The 23,309-nt window shown below is 29.1% G+C and overlaps 4 protein-coding genes and 1 non-coding gene across 7 annotated transcripts; 3 read left to right on the forward strand and 2 right to left on the reverse strand.

Moving 5' to 3' along the window:
* The first annotated feature begins 70 nt into the window (after positions 1–70).
* LOC111293078 (cinnamoyl-CoA reductase-like SNL6) lies at positions 71–2,705 on the forward strand. 2 transcript variants are annotated; one of them, XM_022885801.2, is made up of 5 exons: positions 71–630; positions 796–980; positions 1,759–1,953; positions 2,075–2,228; positions 2,302–2,705. In XM_022885801.2, exons 1-5 carry the CDS (start codon positions 372–374, stop codon positions 2,598–2,600), a joined length of 1,092 nt encoding a protein of 363 aa, XP_022741536.1. In that variant the 5' UTR covers positions 71–371; the 3' UTR covers positions 2,601–2,705. The 2 variants fall into 2 exon arrangements, with proteins under 2 accessions (XP_022741536.1, XP_022741537.1); XM_022885802.2 differs by having other exon boundaries at positions 237–630; positions 799–980.
* A 1,416-nt stretch (positions 2,706–4,121) lies between these two features.
* On the reverse strand, positions 4,122–4,219 carry LOC149516629 (small nucleolar RNA snoR1). Its single transcript, XR_016346045.1, has one exon. It is a non-coding gene; the product is annotated as a small nucleolar RNA snoR1 (small nucleolar RNA).
* Positions 4,220–11,629: 7,410 nt separating this feature from the next.
* On the forward strand, positions 11,630–12,594 carry LOC111292911 (uncharacterized). The gene has a single exon (XM_089767338.1). It carries the CDS (start codon positions 11,903–11,905, stop codon positions 12,479–12,481), a length of 579 nt encoding a protein of 192 aa, XP_089623464.1. The 5' UTR covers positions 11,630–11,902; the 3' UTR covers positions 12,482–12,594.
* Positions 12,595–13,811: 1,217 nt separating this feature from the next.
* LOC111291800 (Adenine nucleotide alpha hydrolases-like superfamily protein) lies at positions 13,812–15,856 on the forward strand. Its single transcript, XM_022883823.2, has 4 exons — positions 13,812–14,108; positions 14,641–14,762; positions 15,234–15,352; positions 15,490–15,856. Exons 1-4 carry the CDS (start codon positions 13,922–13,924, stop codon positions 15,596–15,598), a joined length of 537 nt encoding a protein of 178 aa, XP_022739558.1. The 5' UTR covers positions 13,812–13,921; the 3' UTR covers positions 15,599–15,856.
* A 208-nt stretch (positions 15,857–16,064) lies between these two features.
* On the reverse strand, positions 16,065–19,606 carry LOC111291798 (PWWP domain-containing protein 3-like). Of its 2 annotated transcripts, none has more exons than XM_022883822.2 (2): positions 19,542–19,606; positions 16,065–19,357 (listed from the first exon to the last, which is right to left on the reverse strand). In XM_022883822.2, exon 2 carries the CDS (start codon positions 19,342–19,344, stop codon positions 16,396–16,398), a length of 2,949 nt encoding a protein of 982 aa, XP_022739557.2. In that variant the 5' UTR covers positions 19,345–19,357; positions 19,542–19,606; the 3' UTR covers positions 16,065–16,395. The 2 variants fall into 2 exon arrangements, with proteins under 2 accessions (XP_022739557.2, XP_022739556.2); XM_022883821.2 differs by having other exon boundaries at positions 16,065–19,403.
* Positions 19,607–23,309: the final 3,703 nt, after the last annotated feature.

The following is a 23,309-nucleotide window of genomic DNA, read 5'->3' on the forward strand; positions in this document are numbered from 1 at the left end:
TAATATAATAAAAATATAAAAAGTCAGAATTTTTTTAGTATTTTAATCCGTACAATACAATGTGGTATGTGAATATTTTCCTTTTTTTTTAAATTTTTTTGTGTTTTTTACCATCGAATGGAATTTATAACCAATCAAGCCAAGCCAAGCTAACGAGCCAACTCATCCTTGATCATTTCTGTCAGACTCTTCCGCAGCCCACATCTTGCTGTAATAAATAAGCTTCAAATAAAAAGGGGGTGCCTTTTGCATGATTATTCCTAGAGCTTCAGATCCTTTTAAGCATCCATAAACTTAACCCACTTCAGAGTTCAGACAATTATAGCAAACATCGGAACCCAGAGTTACTGAACCAAGCTAGAGAAGCAGACATGGGGATTGCAAGGACACAAGATGAAGAGAAGGAAAGAAGGGAGTTTGAGGACTTCAGGCAGACTTTGGTTGGTTTTGCTGCCCTGGAAAGAAGAAAACAGAATGGAGATTTCAAAGACCTGAGTTCCCATAATGCTAACGTTGATCTTGAAGACAAGCTTGTTTGTGTTACCAGTGGTGTTTCTTTCCTTGGGCTTGCCTTAGTTAACCGTCTCTTGCTCCATGGATACTCTGTTCGAATCCTTGTTGATAACCAAGGTAAACAAAATTCCCAAGTCCCCACCATTAGATGAAAATTTTAAGTCGTTGAAAACCCTTGTCAGATTTCAGGTTCTTGTCAAAGTTTCTGTTTTCAGAAAGACTATTATGATCATAAAATACTTGTGTTTTGTTTCTGGTTTTAATTGATTCAAAATAATACAGAAGATGTAGAGAGGCTGAGGGAGATGGAGATTTCAGGGGAGATCATGATGGCATGTAAGAATAAAATTTCTGTGGTCATGGCTAAGCCAACTGAAATCCAGGGGCTAATAGAGGCGTTTGATGGGTGTCGTGGTGTGTTTCACACCTCTGCTTTCACAGACCCTGCTGGCATCTCTGGTTATTCGGTGAGTTCTTGACTTTCTTGACTTTCTTTTGCTATTCAGAATAATCAAACTGACCGTACTTTAATGGTTAATGCAATATTGCTGCAAAAGTGTAAAAAGAGGTATAGTATCACTAGTCCTTATTGAATCTGCATGGCAAAAATCTATGGTAGATGGATACATGGAATACTCTATGAATGAATTTATTAGGTTCTACCAACCAAGTCACAGTAATACAGTAAAAGGTGAAAGAACAGTTTGCTTAATACTTTGTACTATCGTAGCAGTAATGAACATCAGACAGACTATCGGTAAATTTTGGTAGTATTTTGAGATGAAAGATAAAAGGAATGAGAAGAAAAAGTAAGCTGAAAAGTCTAATTTCTGAAAATAAGTGGGCCACTATGAAAATATATGGCTTCAGGACTTAATATTGGGTTGGCCTACCAGGACCAGAGCACCAATCTCCTTTGACAGTTGGTCTGAACTTGGAGAGGTATTGTCCAGTTACGTGTCTGAATTTATGTCACAATCATGAACTTCTTGATTCATCATCCTGTCTTTCCAACACGATTGTTTCACTATCTTGTTTTGACACTCTTCTTTTAGGACCAACTTGACGCTTACTTTTTATGTTAGAAAATGACGTTACCCTAAGAAATATCTTTGGAATTGTATTTACAAGAAATTTGTCTGCTTGTAATGTGGGAAAGTGTTCATAAGAGTTCATATTACCGAATCAATTTATTTAACACAATGTAAGAAAGTTATGTTTAGCTTATATTTTTGTGTTTGTTAGAAATCCATGGCTGAAATAGAAGTGAAGGCCAGTGAAAATGTGATGAAGGCATGTGCAAGAACAACTTCTGTCAGGAATTGTGTGCTCACTTCTTCACTTTTGGCTTGCATATGGAGAGACAGCTCCCAACATGATCTCCCCCCTTTGGTTAATCATGATTGCTGGAGTGATGAATCACTTTGCATGGACAAAAAGGTATAGTAAATGCAAACAGCAAGCTAGAAGTAGAAAAAATCCATGGCTTTGAGATAAATACATGGGAGTTATTGGCATTTTCTTTTTAATAGTTTCTTACTTTTTCTCTCAAATGTGGTAGCTCTGGTATGCATTGGGGAAGCTGAAAGCAGAGAAAGTTGCATGGAAAATAGCTGAGGAGATGGGCTTAAAATTGACCACCATCTGTCCAGGGCTCATTACAGGCCCTGAATCCTCCTATCGAAATCCAACACCAACAATAGCTTATCTTAAAGGTATTGTTTACTTGTTTTTCATTTTTCACTCTTTACTTTCAACTTTTTCAATTACTTAATTTGCGAATTTCAGGAGCCCAAGAAATGTATGCAAATGGCTTACTAGCAACTGTTGATGTAAGTAGATTGGCAGAGGCACATGTATATGTGTTTGAGGCAATGAACAAGACAGCATTTGGAAGGTACATTTGCTTTGATCAAGTCATTGACAGAGAGGAGGAAGCGGAGAAGATGGCAATTGAAATAGGGATGCCAGCAAACAAGATTTGTGGAAATTCATTCAACTTTATTCCCACTCACTTTGAATTGTCAAACAAGAAACTTACCAATCTCATGTCAAGAACACTTAGAATTTGCTATGGTGAAAATTAAACCAATTTAGCTTTCTCTTTGACTATGCTTCTATCAGCAAAAGAGACAAGAACATGTTTTCCACTTTCCATTTCATAAATGAAGAAATTATTTGGCATCGTTCAAGTTCAGTGATCAAACCAAGTAGGATTAAAGCATACAGCTCTAGCTTCCAGGGAAACTGGATTCATTACTTTTCCTTCTCACACTTCAAACATTCAAAGCAGATTCTAAACTTGTTTGAATTGTTGTGAAAATGGTAAATAAATAGAGGTAACAAATTGTGCCAGGTTGCAAACTTAAACTACCACTTTCATTAGATCTTATACCTTTTTCCCTTAGTCCTGGAATTGGACGACTCAAGTCGGATTTTTATAAAAATTTAAATCTTGATCACTAAAATTAAAAGTCTTATGTAAGTGGTAGCAGTTTTCTTTACGTGTTTGGTTGCTAGTTTTATCAAAGATTTATCAGCTAAAAGACAGGCAAAGTTGGAATATTTCACCATCTTCAAATTAATGGTACAAACAGCACATAAAAATGCTCATAATTGAGAAGGAAAAAACAGAATGAGACTGCCCTACCTCACATGATAAGAAATCTGATGTAGGTTATTATAATAAATATTCAAATCAAGAAAAGGAAGACTACTTTTAATTTTTCAGAGAATTGGAATTTGATTCAAACGCATGTTGGACTTGGTAGGTTGGCAATAAAGGCACAACCTTTGATTTGATGGTGGATTTTGTAAACCAAGCCAGTGGATTTCTGGTTCTATCCATTGAGAATGTGAAGGGAATAAACAAGATTTCCAAGTTAGGTTTGTGCAATTAGAAATCTTCTTCAAGTTAGTTAAACGGTTGCATTACACAGTTGAGTTATAAAACATATCTAGATGTGAGTGTGACAAATGGATCAGATCAGACATGCTGAAAGCTCTCAGCTATTTTGAAACCCTGACTTTTTTTTGGGATTCACATCAAAGCTGACTTAAATTGTTAATATTTTTTATTAATTCAAGTTGGGTTTCAATCATATTTCTTAAGTTTTGCTTACATTGTTTTCCCTTAAGAACATAGTTTATAAGGATGAGTACATAAAAGATGCCTCAATATCATCATTCCAAGAACTTCTCTGACATATGCAGAACTGATGTTTGATATTTACAATTCAAGTTAGGTTTCAGATAGATTTCTTAAATTTGGGTCACACTTTCCATTAATTATTTTAATAGCCAAGTAGTAATAATCTATAGAATATAATTTCTTTAGTTGAAATTAGAGTAAAAAACCAAGTTAAAATTCAAGCTAAGAATCAGATTAAAAGTAAAACAAGGCAAGTCAAGATTTCAACTTGGCTTTAAGTCTTATTTTTAAGTCTTGAAGCTGAAAGGCAGATTATAGAAACAATTTTTCACATTTACCATTTGTCCAAAACAATGTAATTAATAACTTAAAATGAAATCCAATTTCTTTTACAAATCCCAGAAAAAAAAAAAAAAAAAAAAACCAGAAAGAAAATATTGTTAATACAATTTGGAAGGGCTCAGAGAGTTGCTGTCTCTGCTCAAAGAAAAGCTTTAAACTAGCTTTTCTCGTACAAGAGGTGTCAGAAATTATAAAGCACGCTTCATCTTTGCCCTCTTGTCATAATTTTTTCATTTAAAAAAAAAAACCCAGAACGAAAAAAAAAATGCAGGAATGGAATTGATGGAGGCTGTGGGGATTTAGGGTTTTAGGTTTGTACTGTGAATTGAGGAAGAATGCTGAGAGAATTTATAGTTATTTTTTTGGGTCTTTTGGGTTTGGTGTTTTTCATCATCAATTTCAAGGCAAAGCTAAATTGGGCCCAATCTGTTAAAAATATTTGGGCTATAACATTGGAGATCCAAGTGATTTGGGCCTTAATAAGCTTTTTTCATATTTTGCTCATGAACCTAATAAAACAAACTGTTGATGCAGAAGTAACAAAGCCTTCATTTTCTTTTATTAATTATTAACAATGCTACACTCATTTATTTTCAAGTTTTATTTTAGGGATTTAAATGAAAATTATTTTACCTGAGTGTGTGAAATAAATAAGGGTATTTATTTAATCAGTTTGATTAATTTTAAATTAAATTATTTATAATTAAATTAATTGAATTATGTTATTTTATTTTTTTAATTGAGTCAAATTTTTTTATTTTGAAAATGAATCAACTAAAATTAATTTAATCAGTTTAATTAATTTTTTCAATTAATTGAATAATAAAATATATTAAATTAAATTAAATTTTAAATTTTAAATTTATTATATTTAAAATAAATTAAATAAAAATATCTAACAAAAATATTTAAATACCAAAATATTAAGCTAAAAAATTTAATAACTTCTAATAAAATGGATAATTTTATATATTTTTAATTTATATATAGATTTTATTATATTTCGATTAAAATTTTGATTAATTTAATTTTCAAATCAAATTAGTCAAAAATTAATTTTTTTAAAAGTCATTTTTAATAATTAATTAAAATTAATTTGTTGATTAACTGATTAATCAAATTTCATTTATTCGATTGATTAATTCGATTAAATTTAAAATTTGAACACGCCTAAAATTAAGTATATAATTTTTTTTTTACATATTTTTTACTATTTATAAATAAAATTACAATTATTATGAAGTATTATATCTATATAAAAATTATTGAATTAAATCATATGAATGAATCAACTAACAAATCAATAAAAAAAATTTTGATCAAACTCATACACATGAAATTTAAACCTAAATCTTAAAAGATCTAAGGCAACTTCCATGTCATTAAAGCGAAGCTTAATTGGCAAGCTTCCTTGCCAAAAGTAATATGATAAATTAAGGTCGGAAAGTGAAATCAAATGGCATGCAAGAACTTTAGTACGAAGTGAAGCTTGAAGTTGATCATCATCATTACATCAGCTTCTTAAATTTTGCTACAAAATTTCTCGGGTTTGGCTCCAAATCAAGCACTGAGATCCACCTGACAAGGCCGGTGAAGGAGAAACAACCCTCTGAAAAACAACCGTGGCCATGACTTCAAAGAGTCATCACCACAGAATCAAAAAGTTCTTTATTCAAACTTTGACTGTGGATGCACGAGGATAGGGCTGTAAACGAGCCGAGCCGAGTAGTGAGAGGCTCGAGCTCGAGCTCGACTCACAATTCGGGGTTCGATACTCGGTTCGAGCTCGATCGAGTTTTATTTTTCAAGCTCGAGCTCGATTCGTGATCGAATTCGAACTATTCGAGCTCGCTCGATTAAGCTCGATTAATATGTAAAAATAAGCTCGATTCGTATACTCGACAAAAATTCGATTATTCATGCTCGAATTCGAACTCGAACTCGGACTCGAAATATTTTATTAATTAAAATAATAAAAATATATTTAAATATAAAAGCTCGATTAGGCTCGCGAGCTACTCGAGTCAGATATAATAATACTCGAATTCGGCTCGATCGATAAATCGAGCTACTCGAGCTCGAGCTCGACTCGACAATAATCGAACCGAATTCGAGTTTTTTTCGAATCGAACCCGAGTAGCTTGCGAGTACTAATGTATCATTTACACCCCTACACGTGGATGATCCCCTTCTCTCACGTGCATGATTCATGCAAAATAAATAAATAAATAAGTTAATGTGTGATTTAAGCTTGAACTATAACTTTATTTAAGCATTTTAATTTTGTTTTTATCAAGTATTTTTATCTCATACAGACTTGATAATTCTCATATTTGTATCATGTAAAATATTAATGATTTATATATTTATATTATATTTTATATAAAAATAACGTGTAATAATTTATATCGATAAAAAATATAAAAATTTTAAATTATATCACCTTTATTTTTTTTAATCATATCGTATTATCATATCATATATAATATTATATTACAATATATATAAAAATCTGATAAAATTTGTTTATGTAGATGCTTATGTAGACAACCTTTATTATTGACATGTAAGATATCTCCAAATAACTTTATTCAATAAATATTTTAAAAATTTACATTTATCAAAGTCTTTCAAAATATATAAGATTTATCTTAATTTAAAACTAATAAAATATATCTTCTCATATTTCACTATTACCCAATTCAATTAATTTTTAAATGTTAAATTCTTAAATTTTAGGAATAAAAAATTATACACTATCTAAATTAATATTTATATAAATTTAAATAAATAAAATTTGTGGTTGAACCACTCTTATTTACCAATTTTTTGTCTTTATTTTTTTATAATTTAAAATAAAAAAATATTTTATCTTAATTTAAAATTAAACACATATCTAAATTTAAAATTATACTAATTTTTTTATCTTAATTTAAAATTAAATTTGGATAAACTAAATTTTTAAAAATTTAAATTTTTTTAAAATAAATAATTATCAAATATATATTTATGATTTTTTTCACAATTAATATTTTTTTATTTTCGTCATAAAAGTTTGACAAGATAAAGTTTTAAAGTTAAATATGAAAAAAAATTTCATGATATATCACATGTGTAAATCTTAATTTATACTAAAATAATATATACTTTTAAAAATTTATGTAATTGTGAATAAGAGATTAACTTTCTCATTAATATTTGAATATAATTTTACTTTCATAATTTAAAGCTTTCAATATTTATTTAGATTCTTTCATAATAATTTATATATATACAATTTTTTTAATTTTAAACTACAAATTATAGATGATTATGATTATTTTTATTTTTTTATATATAATATAAAAATTGGTATAAATTAAAATTTTAAATTATAAAAAATATAATAAAAAACTCCGTCCATGACACGGGTAAAAAAGAATTAGTTATATTTTATATTATCAAATCTAATATTATTCATTAATTCTGATAATAGTAAATATGATATAATAAAAAAATCAATAATATTATGACATATTACGTCAACATTTTGATTAACTAATAATACAAAATATTTGATAAAAACAAAATTCTAACATCTAATCGTAAATTTTGTTTATAAATATTAAATAATTAAAAATAATATAATTGAGAAATCAAATTTCATGTTAACTAAAAAGAAACACTGCCAGAAGTAGGAAAAGAGCTTAAAAAAGAGTAATGGCCCAAAAAAAGTTACAAAGAGAGACAATTTCCAATATTCGCTGTCATCGGGACTCATCAAAATAAAAAAAAATAATAATAATAAGCAGACTCTCCCAGCCATCTGAATCTCTTTATTTTTTCAACAAAATTTTTTAATACTTCTTTCTTCACTCTTTTCTTTTCTGTACTAGCAAATTGTTTTTACTGTTTTTAATAAAGGGGTTAATTAATTTTCCCCAATTATTCAAAATCAATTAAAAAAACCCAGACTCCAGAAGAGAGCTCTGATTTCTCTGGAAAAATGCTACAAAACCAAGAGATCAGATCAAAAGCTTTTTACAGATTCAACCATTTTTCAACCAAGTCTCAGTCTCTCCTTCATCAAAAGCCCAAATACCAAAGGTAAGATTTCAGATACTTCCATTACATTATTCATGATTTATAATATTTGGAATGTTGACATCAACTTCTCCTTTTGCCTTTACAAATGACTGTACTTTCATGGAAGAGTACATTATATTTTTCATGATCAAAACATAGAAAGAATCTGTTTCTTTTTCCTGGTGCATTACAGTACAAATATATATGTATATATTCATGGTTGTCTTGCCTGCTGGATCCCACCATAACCATCAGTAGTACTGCATTTACCTGCAGTGGCTCCCACTGCAAAAAATTTTCCTACTGTTTCATTAATCTTTTGCATGGGTGATTTAAAAGAATGAGTCGTCTTTTGCCATTTTCTTGGGCTTAAATCCAGAAAGTTTGTTTTGGGTGATTTTGGGTTATTCTTTTGGCTTTTATGGCGTTGTCTTCTCTGATTTATCCTTCTTTTTCCATTGATAAAACATGGAGTTAATGCAAATTGTGTCCTTCAAAGGACAGTTTTGAAAAATCAGTAAAAAAAAAAAATACTGCTACTAACCATTTTTTTCAACCCCATTAATTCCAAAGGAAGTCAAGTCATTATCAAACTTAAACTCTGGGATTTCAATAATTTCATATTCACCTACTTTCAATTGCATGCATAGAGTACTTGTACTTTTGCCATTGACTCAAACTTTTATGATCTCTTTTTAATACATTTATGCTATATCCTTTTCCATGGTTTTATAATACTATTCTTATTTCATTTTTCCCAAGTTCAAGAAAAAAAAAAGTTAATTTTAATATATTATGTCTTAAAATTTTAGTTTCATAAAATTAATTTTTAAAAGTAAAATAAATGCAAGAAAAGGACGTAATGTGGGACAGCAAGTAATTTAAAATTAAAATCATAATCAAAATTACCTACCAATAGGGAATGTTCACGGTTCAAATTTGATCAAATTCAATTTAAATTTTTTAAATAATACATGATATTATAAGTTTTTAAAATTTGATTTGAATTTGAATCTACTTTTTTTAAAAATCGATTCAATTCAAACCAAATTTTATTGGTTTGGTATGATTCATTAATTTTTAAATTTAATTTCTTATTTTATATATTATTTTAATAAAATTTTAATATATTTAAATAAATTTCTATGTAAAACAATTATTTTATTTAATAAAAATTTAAAATATAAAAAATATTAATAAAAATATATAATTTAATTCGATTCAATTTCTTTTTATTTTTTATATTTTGATCGAAAATTCGATCTAAACTCAATATACACATTTCATATATGGACTTTATCAAAACCAAATTAAAAAAAAAAAAATCCAAATCAAATATTTTAAATTAATTAATTTTTTTTTCAACCCTACCTACAAAAATATTAGGGTTAAAAAAAACAATTTAAAAGCAGATTCCAATTCAGATTTGTAGTACTATTTTATTGCATTAATTTACAGTTTTTTTTTTTCCCATTTATTCTATTGCTTTTCAACATGGACCACGTAGTAGGCCCTTTTTTATACTATTTAACCCACGTGAACCAAGAATCCTTCCATTTTTATTCAATCTTCAAGCTGTTTTGAAAACACCTTGTAAATATTTTTCAATAAATTTTCACTCTCACCCATATCTATATATACATTTTTTTTTCCTTTTAAATTAGGGTTTTTGTTTTGAATCTAGAAACCTCTAAGCCAAAAACAGAAAATATACAAAGGGTAATCTCTAAATATTATTATTTCATACATCTAATTTTTAAATTATACAAACGAAATTAAAATATTATTACGTTAATTTAGATAATATTTTAAATATATCTTAATATGATATGCGATAATTTTTTAATTTTATCGAACAATGTATTAAATAATACTAAATTAGGTCATAAGAATTAATATTAGAAAAAAATGCAATAATAATGACTATTCTTTAACAAGAAATGATATGACTGGAAATGCTTGTAATTAAATAACCTAAACTAATTAATAAAAAATATATCTTATTTCGAGATTTAACCAATTCGATTTATGAAATTATTTTATAAAAATAATTTTTAACAAATTTAAAATTTAAATCATAATACTTATAATTTTTTTTATATTTTTAAACAATGACCTCATTTATTTATATATATATATGTATATATATAAAGAAAAAGTTAGAAGAAATGATCATGTTGTTGTTGATGCACATGAAAAGCTGAAGATATTCCCCTTAGGCCATAGCACTTGAAATAGGAAGATGAAGAGTCTCTATTGATGGGTCAGAGAAAGCGTTGTTGCAAAGCTAAAATAGGCATGAGACATGAAGTTTTGATTTTATTTTATTTTTCTAATGAAAGGGAAACACAATATTTTCATCAACGGGGCTTTTCTGTCTCTGCCGTCTCGTCTTAGTCAAATTTCCATTTTCAAACTCTCCTATCCTCCTCCTTCTCTTCTCTTATATATGTTACATTTCTTTTCCATGGGTTTTTTTTTTTTTTACTCACTTCTCCTATTGTACAGCAGTCCAAATGACCAATTTGCCCCTTTTTCCACCACCAATTTTTTTCTAATTAGGGTTTAGAAAACAACGTATTCATTGCAAAACCTTTTTTATAAGCTTTCATAATTTTTTTCAATTATTTTTACTGCCATGCTTTATTTTCATATTGAATGATAGTGGTAATAATGAATCTGATCAGATTCGATTTAATTTTTTAAAAAATAAATAATATTATAAATTTTTAAAATTTAATTTAAATTTAAATTAATTTTTCATAAAATTTAATTCGAACTTAATTAAATTTTACTCTTTTAATTCGGTTTATCGGTTTTTGAAATTATTTTTTTGCTTTTTTATATTATTTTAATATTAATTTTAAATATATTTAAATAAATTTTGGTATAAAATAATTATTTTTATTTATAAAAATTTAAAATCGATATAAAAACTAATAAAAAATATAATTTGATTCAGTTTCCTTTTTTTTCACTTCTCAATTTAAATTCGATCTGAATCTAATGTATAATTAATATTTGAATTTAATCTGAATTAAATAAAAAAAATTTAATCTTCACTGAATTAAATATTATGATTTTGAATTAATTTTTTTTATTTTTTTGTCTTTCAATTTAAATCTTATTTTTATGTAAAAATGTATTAATTATTGAGTCAAATGTTTAAGCTACTAAAATTTTAATGACAAATAAATCAAGTCATATAATGTTTAACATATATATAAAGAAAATGTTTGATATTTTATAATTAATTTATGGACCGTTTATATTCGATAATTCTGACAACGCATGCTTTTGTTTCTATATAATCACAAACTTAAGATGCTTGGAATCTCAATACCAACTTTGCCATATAAGAAAACAAGATGGGTAATTTTGTCATTTACTAATCTTCCTATTGTTGTCAACCTGCTAAAACAGGGAGGTTTAGGTAATATCACAAAACTGAACCAAAAATGTATTCCAAACTCCCACTCGCTGAATCCATTTGCTGTCGCCACTCTCCTTTCATGTCAAACTCCCATTGGTATGTCCTACCCAAATCCCATTTGTGCCCGTGAGTTTCCCCGTATCTCTGAGTGTTTGAATTATTACAGATATAAATTCGTGTAAGAAAAAACAACTCAGATTCCTACACTTATAACTTTTAAAGATTTCGGTTCTTTTTTTTTTTTTTATTCATTTTGAAGTTTTAAAAGCTTTCACTTCCAGAATTAATGTAGAGAGGTTATATTCAGTGCATTAGATTTGGAGAGAGAAATGAGAAAAATCAAAGGGTTTTGATCTTTTTTTTTTTTTGCAGGTTTTTTGTTTTTTTGTGTTGTGTTTATGGTTAATTATATATTATCAAGAAGTAGAAGAAATCAAATGGAGGAGAATTCATCACCTCGAGCTTCACGTAAAGGGGGAGGATCCACAAGGAAGAAGAGCAGGTACGCCATTGATGAAGGTAATGAGGATTTGATAAAGTGTTCTGGTAAGTGTCGATCATGTGCCGCTGGGGTAATAGCTGACTGTGTCGCGCTTTGTTGTTGCCCTTGTGCTTTGCTCAGCATTTTGACGCTTGCATTGGTTAAAGTCCCATGGAAAATTGGGAGGAAGTGTTTGGGGTTAGAGAAAAAGAAGAAGAGAAACAGGGTGGAAATGAAGAGAAAATGTAAGAAAAGTTGTTGTAATTGTTGTAGTAGTAGTAGTAATGAAGTTGGTGATGATCATGACCATCATGATCATCAGTTTGGAGATGGGAATTTGGGAGAAAGGATAGGGGTAGAAGAGGGAATATGGGAACTTTCAACAGAAGAAGAAATGGGAAACTTTAGTGCAAGGTTTGAAGCTGAGAGATTTTGGTTAGAGTTATATCAGGTTGGTCATTTGGGTTTTGGGAGGGTTTCTTTCACTGGCATTTAATCTCTCTTCTTTTTTCCCCTATTTTAGAAAAACAAGATGAAGTACATTGTTGTTTTGGATTGTAAAGTTTCTTATTAATACATGCTAATTTGTAAGAAAAATGTCATATAGAAGTAGTTTTTATTGTATTTTGTTGTTTTGTTTTATGATTTTCTTAGAACCTTGAAAGCCTCTAACATAACAGCAAATGTCCATTAATCCCTTAATATTTTATTTAGGGTTCGAGTTGGTCTAATACGATTCAAATTTTATTACTTCCAACATTTTTTTTTATCTCAAACTATAACCACAGCTTCTTTATAAATAATAATAAAAAAAACCATTTAATATGGGGATGATCCACTTGGTTAGAAAATTGCAGCTAATGCTATGAGGCATGTAGGTATATGTAAATTTCTTTTAATTTCAAAATTATGATTATAAATATTTGAATTATAAATCTATTAAATATTTTTTTTTAAAAAAAAATTTTATGAATCAATTGAATTAAAATTCGAATTCAACATTACAGATTTAAATTGATTATATGATTAACCAACTAAACAATGTCATGAATTAAATCATTTGAAATAAGCTTGAGTTTTATTTGGTTAGATAACATAAATTCAAGTTGATTATATGATTAACCAAATTGTTTGCTGAAATAATACACAAAGTATTATAACTAATGTCTGTTGATTTAAGTGGCAAACAGTTCGATTCTCCTTAAATAAAGTTTTGATTTGAAATTTTGTGAATGAAAAAAATAAATTTGAAAGAACTTATCTTTCTTATGAGATTCGATCTGATTCGATTTTAAATTAATTGATGCTCAAATTAGTTATCGAACACCAAAGAACTTCAGACAAAAAAAAAAAAAGATAATACACAAAGAATTATGGCTTCGAAGAATTATATAATTTTAACCCAAAGACCAAAGTTTAATCTAAAATATAATTTATTTTTACGACCGGCAAGAAAAAAAAAAAAAAGACTTTAAATTAAATTTGCGATTCCCACTTGAATTCAACAAATTTAGAAGGCATAACTTGATCTCCAGATAGTTCTAAGTTGGGCTTGGAAATAACAGGCATTATAGGATCCGAAATGGCCCAATCACAATATTTTAAGATGGGTATTTCGGTAATTTTGTATTAAATAAAAAGGCCGAAAAAGGACAAAAGTACGGCCCGCCAATTTTTGGAAAAAGATGATGTCATCAACTCAAATCTACCGCTGGATTATAACCGCGAAAGTGCACAATAGCAATTTCCACTTAGAAATATTTATCGTACGCCGAATGGAAATTGCGCACTCCCTCTAATTTAACCTCCATCGCAGATCCTTTCGAGTCTCGAAAAGCTAGAGAGTTCCAAAAGGCTTTAGAGAGAGAGAGTAGTTACTGAGTAAGTGAGTGAGTGAGTGAGTGAGTGAGTGACTCGGTGAGTAGGAAGTGGAAAGATGGCGACAAGTGAGGCAAACGCAACTCGGATTATGTTGGCAGTGAACGAGTCAACGATTAGAGGGTATCCTCACGCTTCGATAAGTAGCAGAGGAGCTTTCGACTGGACTCTTCAGAAGATCGTTCGATCAAACGCTTCCGATTTCAAGCTTCTGTTCCTTCATGTTCAAGTTCCGGACGAAGATGGTTCTCTTCTCTCTCTTTGCTCTTTTTTCTACTCTCTTTATGTGATTGTGAATTAACATGAGCGCGTGGTTGTGTTAGGGTTTGTAGAGTGTGTGAGAATGCGATTGTTGTTTGTGCTTGAATTTGTCGAAATTACTGTGATTTTCTGATTTATGAGGTTACGATATGTTAATTTTGATTGATCATTTCTGGAATCTTTAGTTTTGTTGTTTGGTTGCTAAGGAAATAATCTTTTTGGCTACTGAGAAATAGAAAATTAGGAAAGTGATATAAAGTCAATGTTTTTATTCAATAATGTTAAAAGCATGCCTTAGAAAAATGCATTTTTGAAAAAGTTGTCTACGCTTTTTAAGTATAGCAATGGCATTTATAAGCTTGAAATGTTTAAGCTTTGGTTCTGAAACTATGAATTCCTGTGGTAATACTGGTTTCGAGTGGCGAATTTTGTATGCTTCGTTTGAGCTTTTGAGTGTCTTAAAATCATCTGATTCTAGGTAATCGAAGTGATTTCTTTCAATTTGTTTTGCTCTAGGGTTCGATGACATGGACAGCATATATGCCTCTCCTGAAGATTTCAAGGCCATGAAGCACAGGGACAGGATAAGAGGGCTTCATCTGCTGGAATACTTTGTCACAAGGTGTCATGAGATTGGGGTAATCTTCATTCTTAAGGTCATGTTTGATGCATATGATTATTGATAGAATATTATGATAATCATTCTATATCATGTTTGATTTATATCTAAAGAGAGTGATCGAGATTGCAAGGAGGATTAATATCCTCTTTGCATAGGGTTATTCAATCCTCTTCAAATGGAGAGGATTATTATTAATCCATGGGATTAAACTTACATTTATATCCTTAAAAATTATATCAATAATTTAAATTGTATAAATTTTTAGGAAGGATAATTTTGATAAATAAATAAATTATACTATTCTAATCCTTACATACATCAAACACAAAATAGGATGATATTATTTAATCTAATCTTATTCATAATATCATTTTATCCTATCCTATCGTAATCTTGCATATCAAACATAACGTAAATAATCATTCTCAAGTAAACTTAACCTTTTAAAATTTTATTTATCCAGATAATAAAATTTTGCTGACTTTAGGTTGCTTGCGAAGCTTGGATCAAGAAAGGTGATCCAAAGGAAGTTATCTGTCATGAAGTGAAGAGGATCCAACCTGATCTCCTTGTTGTGGGTAGTCGAGGACTCGGTCCTTTCCAACGGTAGGCTTAGGTCTTTATGCCTCCTATCTTTGATACTTGTCTTTTCATTTCAATCTCTAGATGAACTTAATTTGGTGTTTTTGGGTGGAAGGGTGTCAATGAAAGCTTAAATCTTCTCTTAAAATTTGTTTCCCCAGGGTTTTTGTTGGAACCGTGAGTGAATTTTGCGTGAAGCATGCTGAGTGCCCTGTTGTAACGATCAAGCGTAGACCAGACGAAACACCACAGGACCCTGTTGATGACTAAATTTGTTTCTATGGCTGTGGATTTTCTCATTGTGTTACAGATGAAACTCCACAGCACCCTGTTGATGACTAAATTGGATTTTTTTTTTCATTGTGTTTATTGCCTTAAGACTCTGGAGCTATCATACCAAATGAGTTGGGGATAGCAAATGAGTTGCTTTTGTTTTGGGAAACATACCCTGTCGATGTATTCGATATATGGAAAAACATTCGTCTGGTCTTTATATATGGTTCTGTGTGATTGAATTACTTGCAAAAACATTTCTTTTGTCCTTTTATTTTTCTGTATAAAATTCAAATATCTCCAAGCCATTAGTTTCTTTATACCATGTATATTTTCAACTTTGATGATCACAACTTCACAAGTCATAACCATTGAATATATAAGTTGTGGAAATGCAAGAACAGAGTGAGAAGAGAGTGTTATATCTAAGAATTTCTTAGAAACTATAAAACAGATATCAACATTAGATAAAAAAATTTGATTCCAATTTGCTCAAAAGTAACAGAATTTGTTTTCATAGAAAGATAATCCAACTACTGCAGTTTGCACTATACATGCATGAGTGGCTGATAGAGCCTGTGGTGATTTAACATATGCAAACAGTAACTGGAACTAAAACACCTTACCTATATCATATAAATCCTAACTCATGTAGTAGCAAATGACAAACCTCTTTTCATAAATCCTAACAGTAAGTAATATCTATAAACCAGAATATGGATAAACGGTTATAAGAACAGGATTATCGGGTATCATGTAGAACTCAATCATCCAGTGTTTTGTTGTGTCCTGATTTAAGATAAAGACTCAGCCATTGTGGTTACCTTCTCCAACAGGTCTTTTATCTCACTTTGTACTTTGGATTTAAGTTCTGAGGACATCTTTTTATCTGATATCTCTAGAATTGAAGTGAGCTGCTCGAGTTTGTGCTTGATGTAGTTAAGCTGTGATGTCTGATCAGCTGAATTTGGGGAAGCTGACGACTTCTTTGATCTTTTGGCTCCCTCCTTGGTTAGAGGAGAAGGTTTTGCACTTGGTATTTTCCTGTGCTCATGAGCTGATGCAGCCGAGAGAAGGCGAAGCCGAAAGCTGACATTGGAAGCTCCAAAGGGACTATCAGTTTGTGAACTGTTGAAGGCTTGTTCAGCGTCAGAACTTCTTAAGAAGACAACACGAGCACAGAAATTATTGTAGAACATATCTGTATCCTCCAAGTTCAGAGCTCCATACATGCTGTATATTCCGATAAGATCATCCTTCGTAGGCAGTGAGGATCCTGGGCCAAATGTCACAAAGAGAGCAGCAGATGAAGCATTTTCAACAATTCCCTTATCATTTTTCTTCATAACTGCAGCCCTGGCAGCTTGCTTGATTTTAGGATTGTATGCCTTTGATTCTTCGCTTGTTTTCTTCGGTGATGCCCTGCTAGCTTGCCGGGGATTGGATTGATCCACCTTTGTTTCTTCATTCTTTCCAACCTTTTTCTGCTTGGATCTATGTCCAGCAGGAACAAGATCAGTGAGATTTTGGTCCTTTCCTACTGAACCAGCCATAGAGACAGGAGATTTCCTCTTTCTATGAGGTTGAAACTGATTATATAGTTCATAGTTGGATCCATTTTGGTACACAGAGCTTCTGAATACAGATAAAAACCCCACAACAATTTCAAAAGAGTTGTTTTTCCTTCGATATTGTGGACTAAGAGCTACAGACCGGACTTCAATTAAAACTTCATTGGCAGGAGTTTTGACTTTTGCCGGATCAATCATCCTGTTCAGGTCTTGTTTTGGTGAATGAAAATTTGTTTCAACCAATGCTCCTTGCTCTGCATGAACTTCTTCAGTGAGTTGATTCCTTTCAACACCAAGAACCGGAGGGGAACTAACGAGGTTGCCAATAGCCTGCTCTTTTACTTGGGTGCCATTGGAAACCTTCAAGGATTCTGATTCTATGTCCATTTTTCTTTGCTTCCCAGTTGGACTTGTGTAAGGAGGAGATAAGTACTTGCTCTTCTTCCTTTCTCTCAACAAAGAACCACTCTCAATAAGGTCTTTGGTTTTGGCATCACTATTTCCAACCCCTGATCCAACATTCACTTTCCTTTTAGCTAAGACAGGATGGTTTTTGGTCTCTTCTTTGCCTCCACTATCATCATTATTATTGCTAGTTCCTTTACTCTTCATCTTCCTTCCCCTTGATGAATACCCCTTATCCATTTCTTCCTCGGCCCCAGTGATATCAGTTTCTACACTAGACATTTTGCCCTTTCTAGCTGTAAGAGATCCTGAAAGCTCAGTTCCCTTCCTCTTTCTTGGTATGGAACTTGAATCAAGGGCATCATCACCATTAGCTTTGTTGTTGCCTTTCATCTTTTTCCCCCAAGATGAGGATGCTTGTTCACCTGAATTTGTTCCCTTCTGAGCCACATCCTCATACTTTCTGGCCAGAACATCAAACTCCCCTTTTATAATTTCAGCAATGCTTTTCTGTTTCCTCCTCTGATAAATGCCATCCTCCAAAATCTCCGGGCACCTCAGACTGCATTGGCCAAATTTGGTACCTGATGAAGAAGTCCAATCTTCTTCAACTGGACCTATTATGGGGACTGCCACTGCCTCATTATAGTCACTCATGTCCACCACGAGAGTTCTCACATTTTCTTCAGGGTCTGGAATTGACAGGGGTTCATGGTGAATGGGCATTGGACAGCGCCGTATTGATCGACTAAAAGCCGAAAGCCAGCCCTTCAACACTGTACATTCAAGCAAATTACTTGTAGAAACAGCCGGTGCAATTTGTTTCAGTTTACCAAGAATTTCTTCTGGCTTAAAGAGACCAATTGAAAGCTTTCCAATCCCACCTTCAGGCACAAGAACTCCTTTCTTTATCCCAGCATTTGCTGCTAGAGGCCTGTCAAGTCCAGAACAATTCTCTTTTGGAACACAAGAGCAAGTCATCTTCAACTCAACAAGTCTGCCAATTTCACCAACAGATGTCTGTACAGCATTGAGAAAGTTCTTAGAGTTACTCAACTTTGCCATATCCTCAAAATTCTCCTCAAAAGGCTTCAACTGAGATGGGAGGCACCATGCAAACGAACTATCACCGAAGTAGGCAACAAGGAGTCTTCCTTTCTGTCTTACCTTCACCGCATAATCCGATGCATCCGATGGATTATAAACCTGCCCTGGCCACCATGGATGGCTCCTAATCTTACCCCATACAAAATCACCAGCAGAAAACTCAAACCCCAAATCACCACCACCATCATCATCTATTTCATTTACCTTCACCATTATCATGCCACCACCATTCTGCTCATCATCCAAACAACTCCTTTCTTTCCCATCAATTTCCACATGAATATCCTCAAGTGATACACCATCGTCACCACTTGGCAATACATTTTCAACACCAATTTCTTTACTTTTATAAACAGCACCTAAAAGAGTGCCAAACCCTTCAACACTCTCACTTCCACCATTAATATCAATACTCCTGACACTTCCTTTCATCTGTAACAAAGAAGAAACCCCATTCATCTCAGAATCCTCAAGTCCCTCACCATCTTCATCAAGACAAGAACCTTCCTTTCCATTTACAGAAACCCTAACACCATTTTCCCATGATTTTTCAATTGCAAAAGCAGCTGCAACTGTCGAACCTTCTCTCAGGGGTTTAGCATCTTGGTCTAAAGACTTATCCTCAAAGAATGTTTTTGCTTCCTTTTCAAAGGCTTCCATTTTTTCCCCAACACTGAATATTTCCAAGAAAATCAGCCTCAAAGTTGGGATTATTACAACTGAAATATATGAAAAAATAAATCAACAAAACACCCACTTCCACTTGCCCATATTTATCAAATAAAAAAACCACTAAGAAATGAACAATTATATATTTAATATAAAACCAAACTAAAAAAAAAAAGAAAGAAAAGTACCTGAAGAAGAAGGGTTTTTCTCAGGGTTGGAGATTTATAACAAAAACTCTTTACAAAGAGACTTCACCATTTTTTTAAGATTCTTCAAATAAAAAGAGACAAGTAAAACGAAAATCTCGTGTTAAAAAAAATTAAAAAAAAAAAAAAAAGCTGTAAGAGAAGATATAGGGTTTCAGGTTTGAAAGCGGTGACTTTGGGTAATTTTTTTTTTTTTTTTTCTTTGGCTTAAAAAATGAAAATAAAAGAAACAAAAAAAAAAAAGTGAGACAGAGCAGAAGAGTTTTAATCTTTTGTTGTCTTTATCGAACGGTGAAGTCCACGTTTCATACAATATATTTAAGGTTTCACTTTCACCAAGCAATAGCTCGAATGGAAAATGTAATGTACTCGCTGGATTTCGATTCTAATGTTTGGAATTTGACACGTGGATCATCACATTGTCGAGTGTGGTTTCTTTTGTTGTGGCTGCGAATATGAAGATATTGGTTTGGATTTTTAAAAATTAAGGTCGTAGCATATTGCGGATCGTTGACACGTGTAATTTAAGGCAATAGAGACGAGTAATTTGTAGTTAGATCCGATATTTTTAGACGGGTCACGAACTTAAAACAAAAAAAAATTATGTTTTAAAATATATATATATATATATTCTTATTTATATTGATATAATTTTGATATGATATAATTTATCATTTAAATATATAAAAAATATGTTTGAATAAAATATATTACATAGATACACATTTAATTAAAAGCATAAATGAATAGATTTTTTGATTAATTATTCATGAATATATTTAATTTTTGTTCATTTATGTTTATTTATGTTCGTTTATCAAATTTAACAAATTATTTTAAATAATATTTTTTTATTTTTTTATTAAAAAAATTTAATATAAATAGTGATTTGATTCATTTGTTTTCGTGAACGTATTCATTTAAAGTTCATTTAAAATTGGTTCATTTATTATTTATTTGTTATTTATAATAATACTAATAAAATTACATTTTTATTTTTTACTTTAATCATATTTTAAAGTTTATTTATATTTATTTGAATTCGTTTATATTTATTTAAAGTTTATTTGTTTAAATTCATTTTATTATGATTTATTTATTGTTCATAAATATATTTGTTTATTTATGTTCGTAAACATATTCATTTAATGTTTATAAGCAAGTTCATTTAACTTAATTGAATAAATAAGAATCAAATGCAATCAATCTATTATTTAAACAAATGAACATGAACTAACAAAGTAATTTTCTTAACGAATATGAACCAAATATGAATACTTCTAAAATAAATGAACAAACCATAGATATACGTTCGTTTGTTCATATTTAATTTGTTTACAACTTCACGCTTAACACGTAACACGACACAAAAAATATATTTAATTTAATATTATCATATAAGTATATGTTTAATACCTTTAACACAATTAACACATTTTTTATATTTATTTTAATTTAATATGAACGTATAAAGATTATTATAATTTTTTTATCTTTTAATTATGATACTTAATTAGCTATTCATTATCATATAAAAATTATTTTAAATGTTTAATTATAATACTCATTTAATAATTATTATAAAATTATTTTTTATATTAATAATATAAATACAATATAAATATTAACACTAGTGTTATACATCATTATTTTATTTTTTAATATTTAATAATTCATCACTTTGAATTTGATAATAAAAACTAATATAGTTATATAATATATATTAAAATTTAAATATATATTAAATACTTATTCTTTTTAATATTCAAGTACTTTTTTATATTATTAATATGTCAAATTTATTAAGTTGTAAATGATATATAGTTTATAATTATTTGTTATTTTAATAATATTTTTGTATATATTCATATTAATTGTATTTATTTATATATATCGGTATTATTCATGTTTATTCATTTTGTATTTAAATGGATTAATTATACATATGTTAATCGTATCGTATCGCATATAACACGTATATTAAATGTATCATATTCAAATTTAAAATTTAAACACGTTTTATAATTTATGTTGTTTTCATATTTTAATAATTTATGTCATTATACATATCAAATACTATACAAGATACGAGATACGATACTAAAACACAAATTATTAGGTCTATTTGTAGTAAAATAAATTTTACTTATTACTTAAAATAACAAACTGGTAAATGTTATATGTTAATCAAAATTTTAAGTTGCGGGTTTGATTAATTATTAAAGTTTTAAAGTAATAAAGTTTAGATTTAAATTTTGTTGTTAATATTTTTTTAATGGACAATTTGTAAATTTAATATAAATATTTTTTAAATCATGTGATTTATTCTAAATTTGAAATTAAGAAGCCTTATACATCTTAATTTTTAAAAATAAAAATTAAATTCTTATGTTAAATGTGATTTTTATCTAACTTTTAAATTGTAAAATTATTTTCAAGTATATGTGATGTACAAGTACTATAATAATATTTATTTATATACATATCAATATAAATATAAAATAACTATAAGACTTGCATTGTTACGTGAGATTAAGTGTTAGACCATTAAAAAATAATGAGAAAAAAATTAGCATAATTAAGATAAAGATGCTTAGATGAATAAGTAATAAGATTACAATACACAAAATAAAAAATGAAGACATTGGAAAAAAATTATGATAGTCTGAATTGAAGAAAAAAATGAAAAAAAGACTGTTTGAGATGTTTTGAACATATAAAACATAAGCTTATCTATACATTAGTTGAGAGAAATTAGCTTCTAGATTTGAGAGAGACATAAAATTCTACAAGTAAATTACGAAAGATGTGAATGCAAATAATAAAAAATTATATGAGAATTAAGACAGCAGATGAAAATATTTTTATTGATAGAAATGAACGATACAAAAAGATTCAAAACTACAATCCAATATAATTCATTTTTTTTCTTTTATACAACTAAACCTAGAGTTATGAGATATAAGACTTAATTTATTATTGTTATTACCAATATAAATATTTAAATTTTGAATTTGAATTTAATTCAAATCCTATTGATTTGATAATAATATTATATAGTAATCTTTTTTAATTCCTCTTCTATTATTAAATTTTCTTATCTTGATACTTACTTTGATTGAAAAAAACATTATGCATGTAAATTCCTTCGAATTTATAACCTTCAAGTACTGACTTTGATAATATGTTAACTTATCTAAAAGTCAGCCAAATAGTGTCATATAATAATATTTACAAAATTTTAAGAAAGTTAAAGTATTGAATTAGTGATAAGTAAGAGGTTTTGAAATTTTGAGATTCTAAATTCAAATCTTACTATATGTGAATTTGAATTAGTTTTATATGAATTTGTTCATTTATATAATGGTTTATTGGTTGATTTATTTGTTTGATTTAATTTCGTAATTTTTATACAAATATAATATTTGATTATTATTATAATTAATTTCTACTTGTATTTTTAATTTCATAGTAAAAAAAAAAAATGTAAACATTTTGGTTCTTTTATCCAATCCAAATTAGAATTTTGATAGAAAAAAATTTACCCTTTGTTGTATGTTAAGGTTTCAATTATATTATGTATTATTATTAGTATTATGAAAATAAATATTTAAAAATTTAAAATATGATAAAATCACATGATATAAAAATAATACGAAAAAAAGATACAAAAAATAAAAAAGCTTAAAATTTAAACAAAAATCATATATAAATTTAATAAAAAAATAAAATTTTTATTTATTTTACGTA

Source organism: Durio zibethinus, chromosome 10 (assembly GCF_047325235.1).
Source record: "Durio zibethinus cultivar Kanyao isolate XHJ-2024 chromosome 10, ASM4732523v1, whole genome shotgun sequence".
In the NCBI taxonomy this organism is placed as follows: Eukaryota; Viridiplantae; Streptophyta; class Magnoliopsida; order Malvales; family Malvaceae; genus Durio; species Durio zibethinus.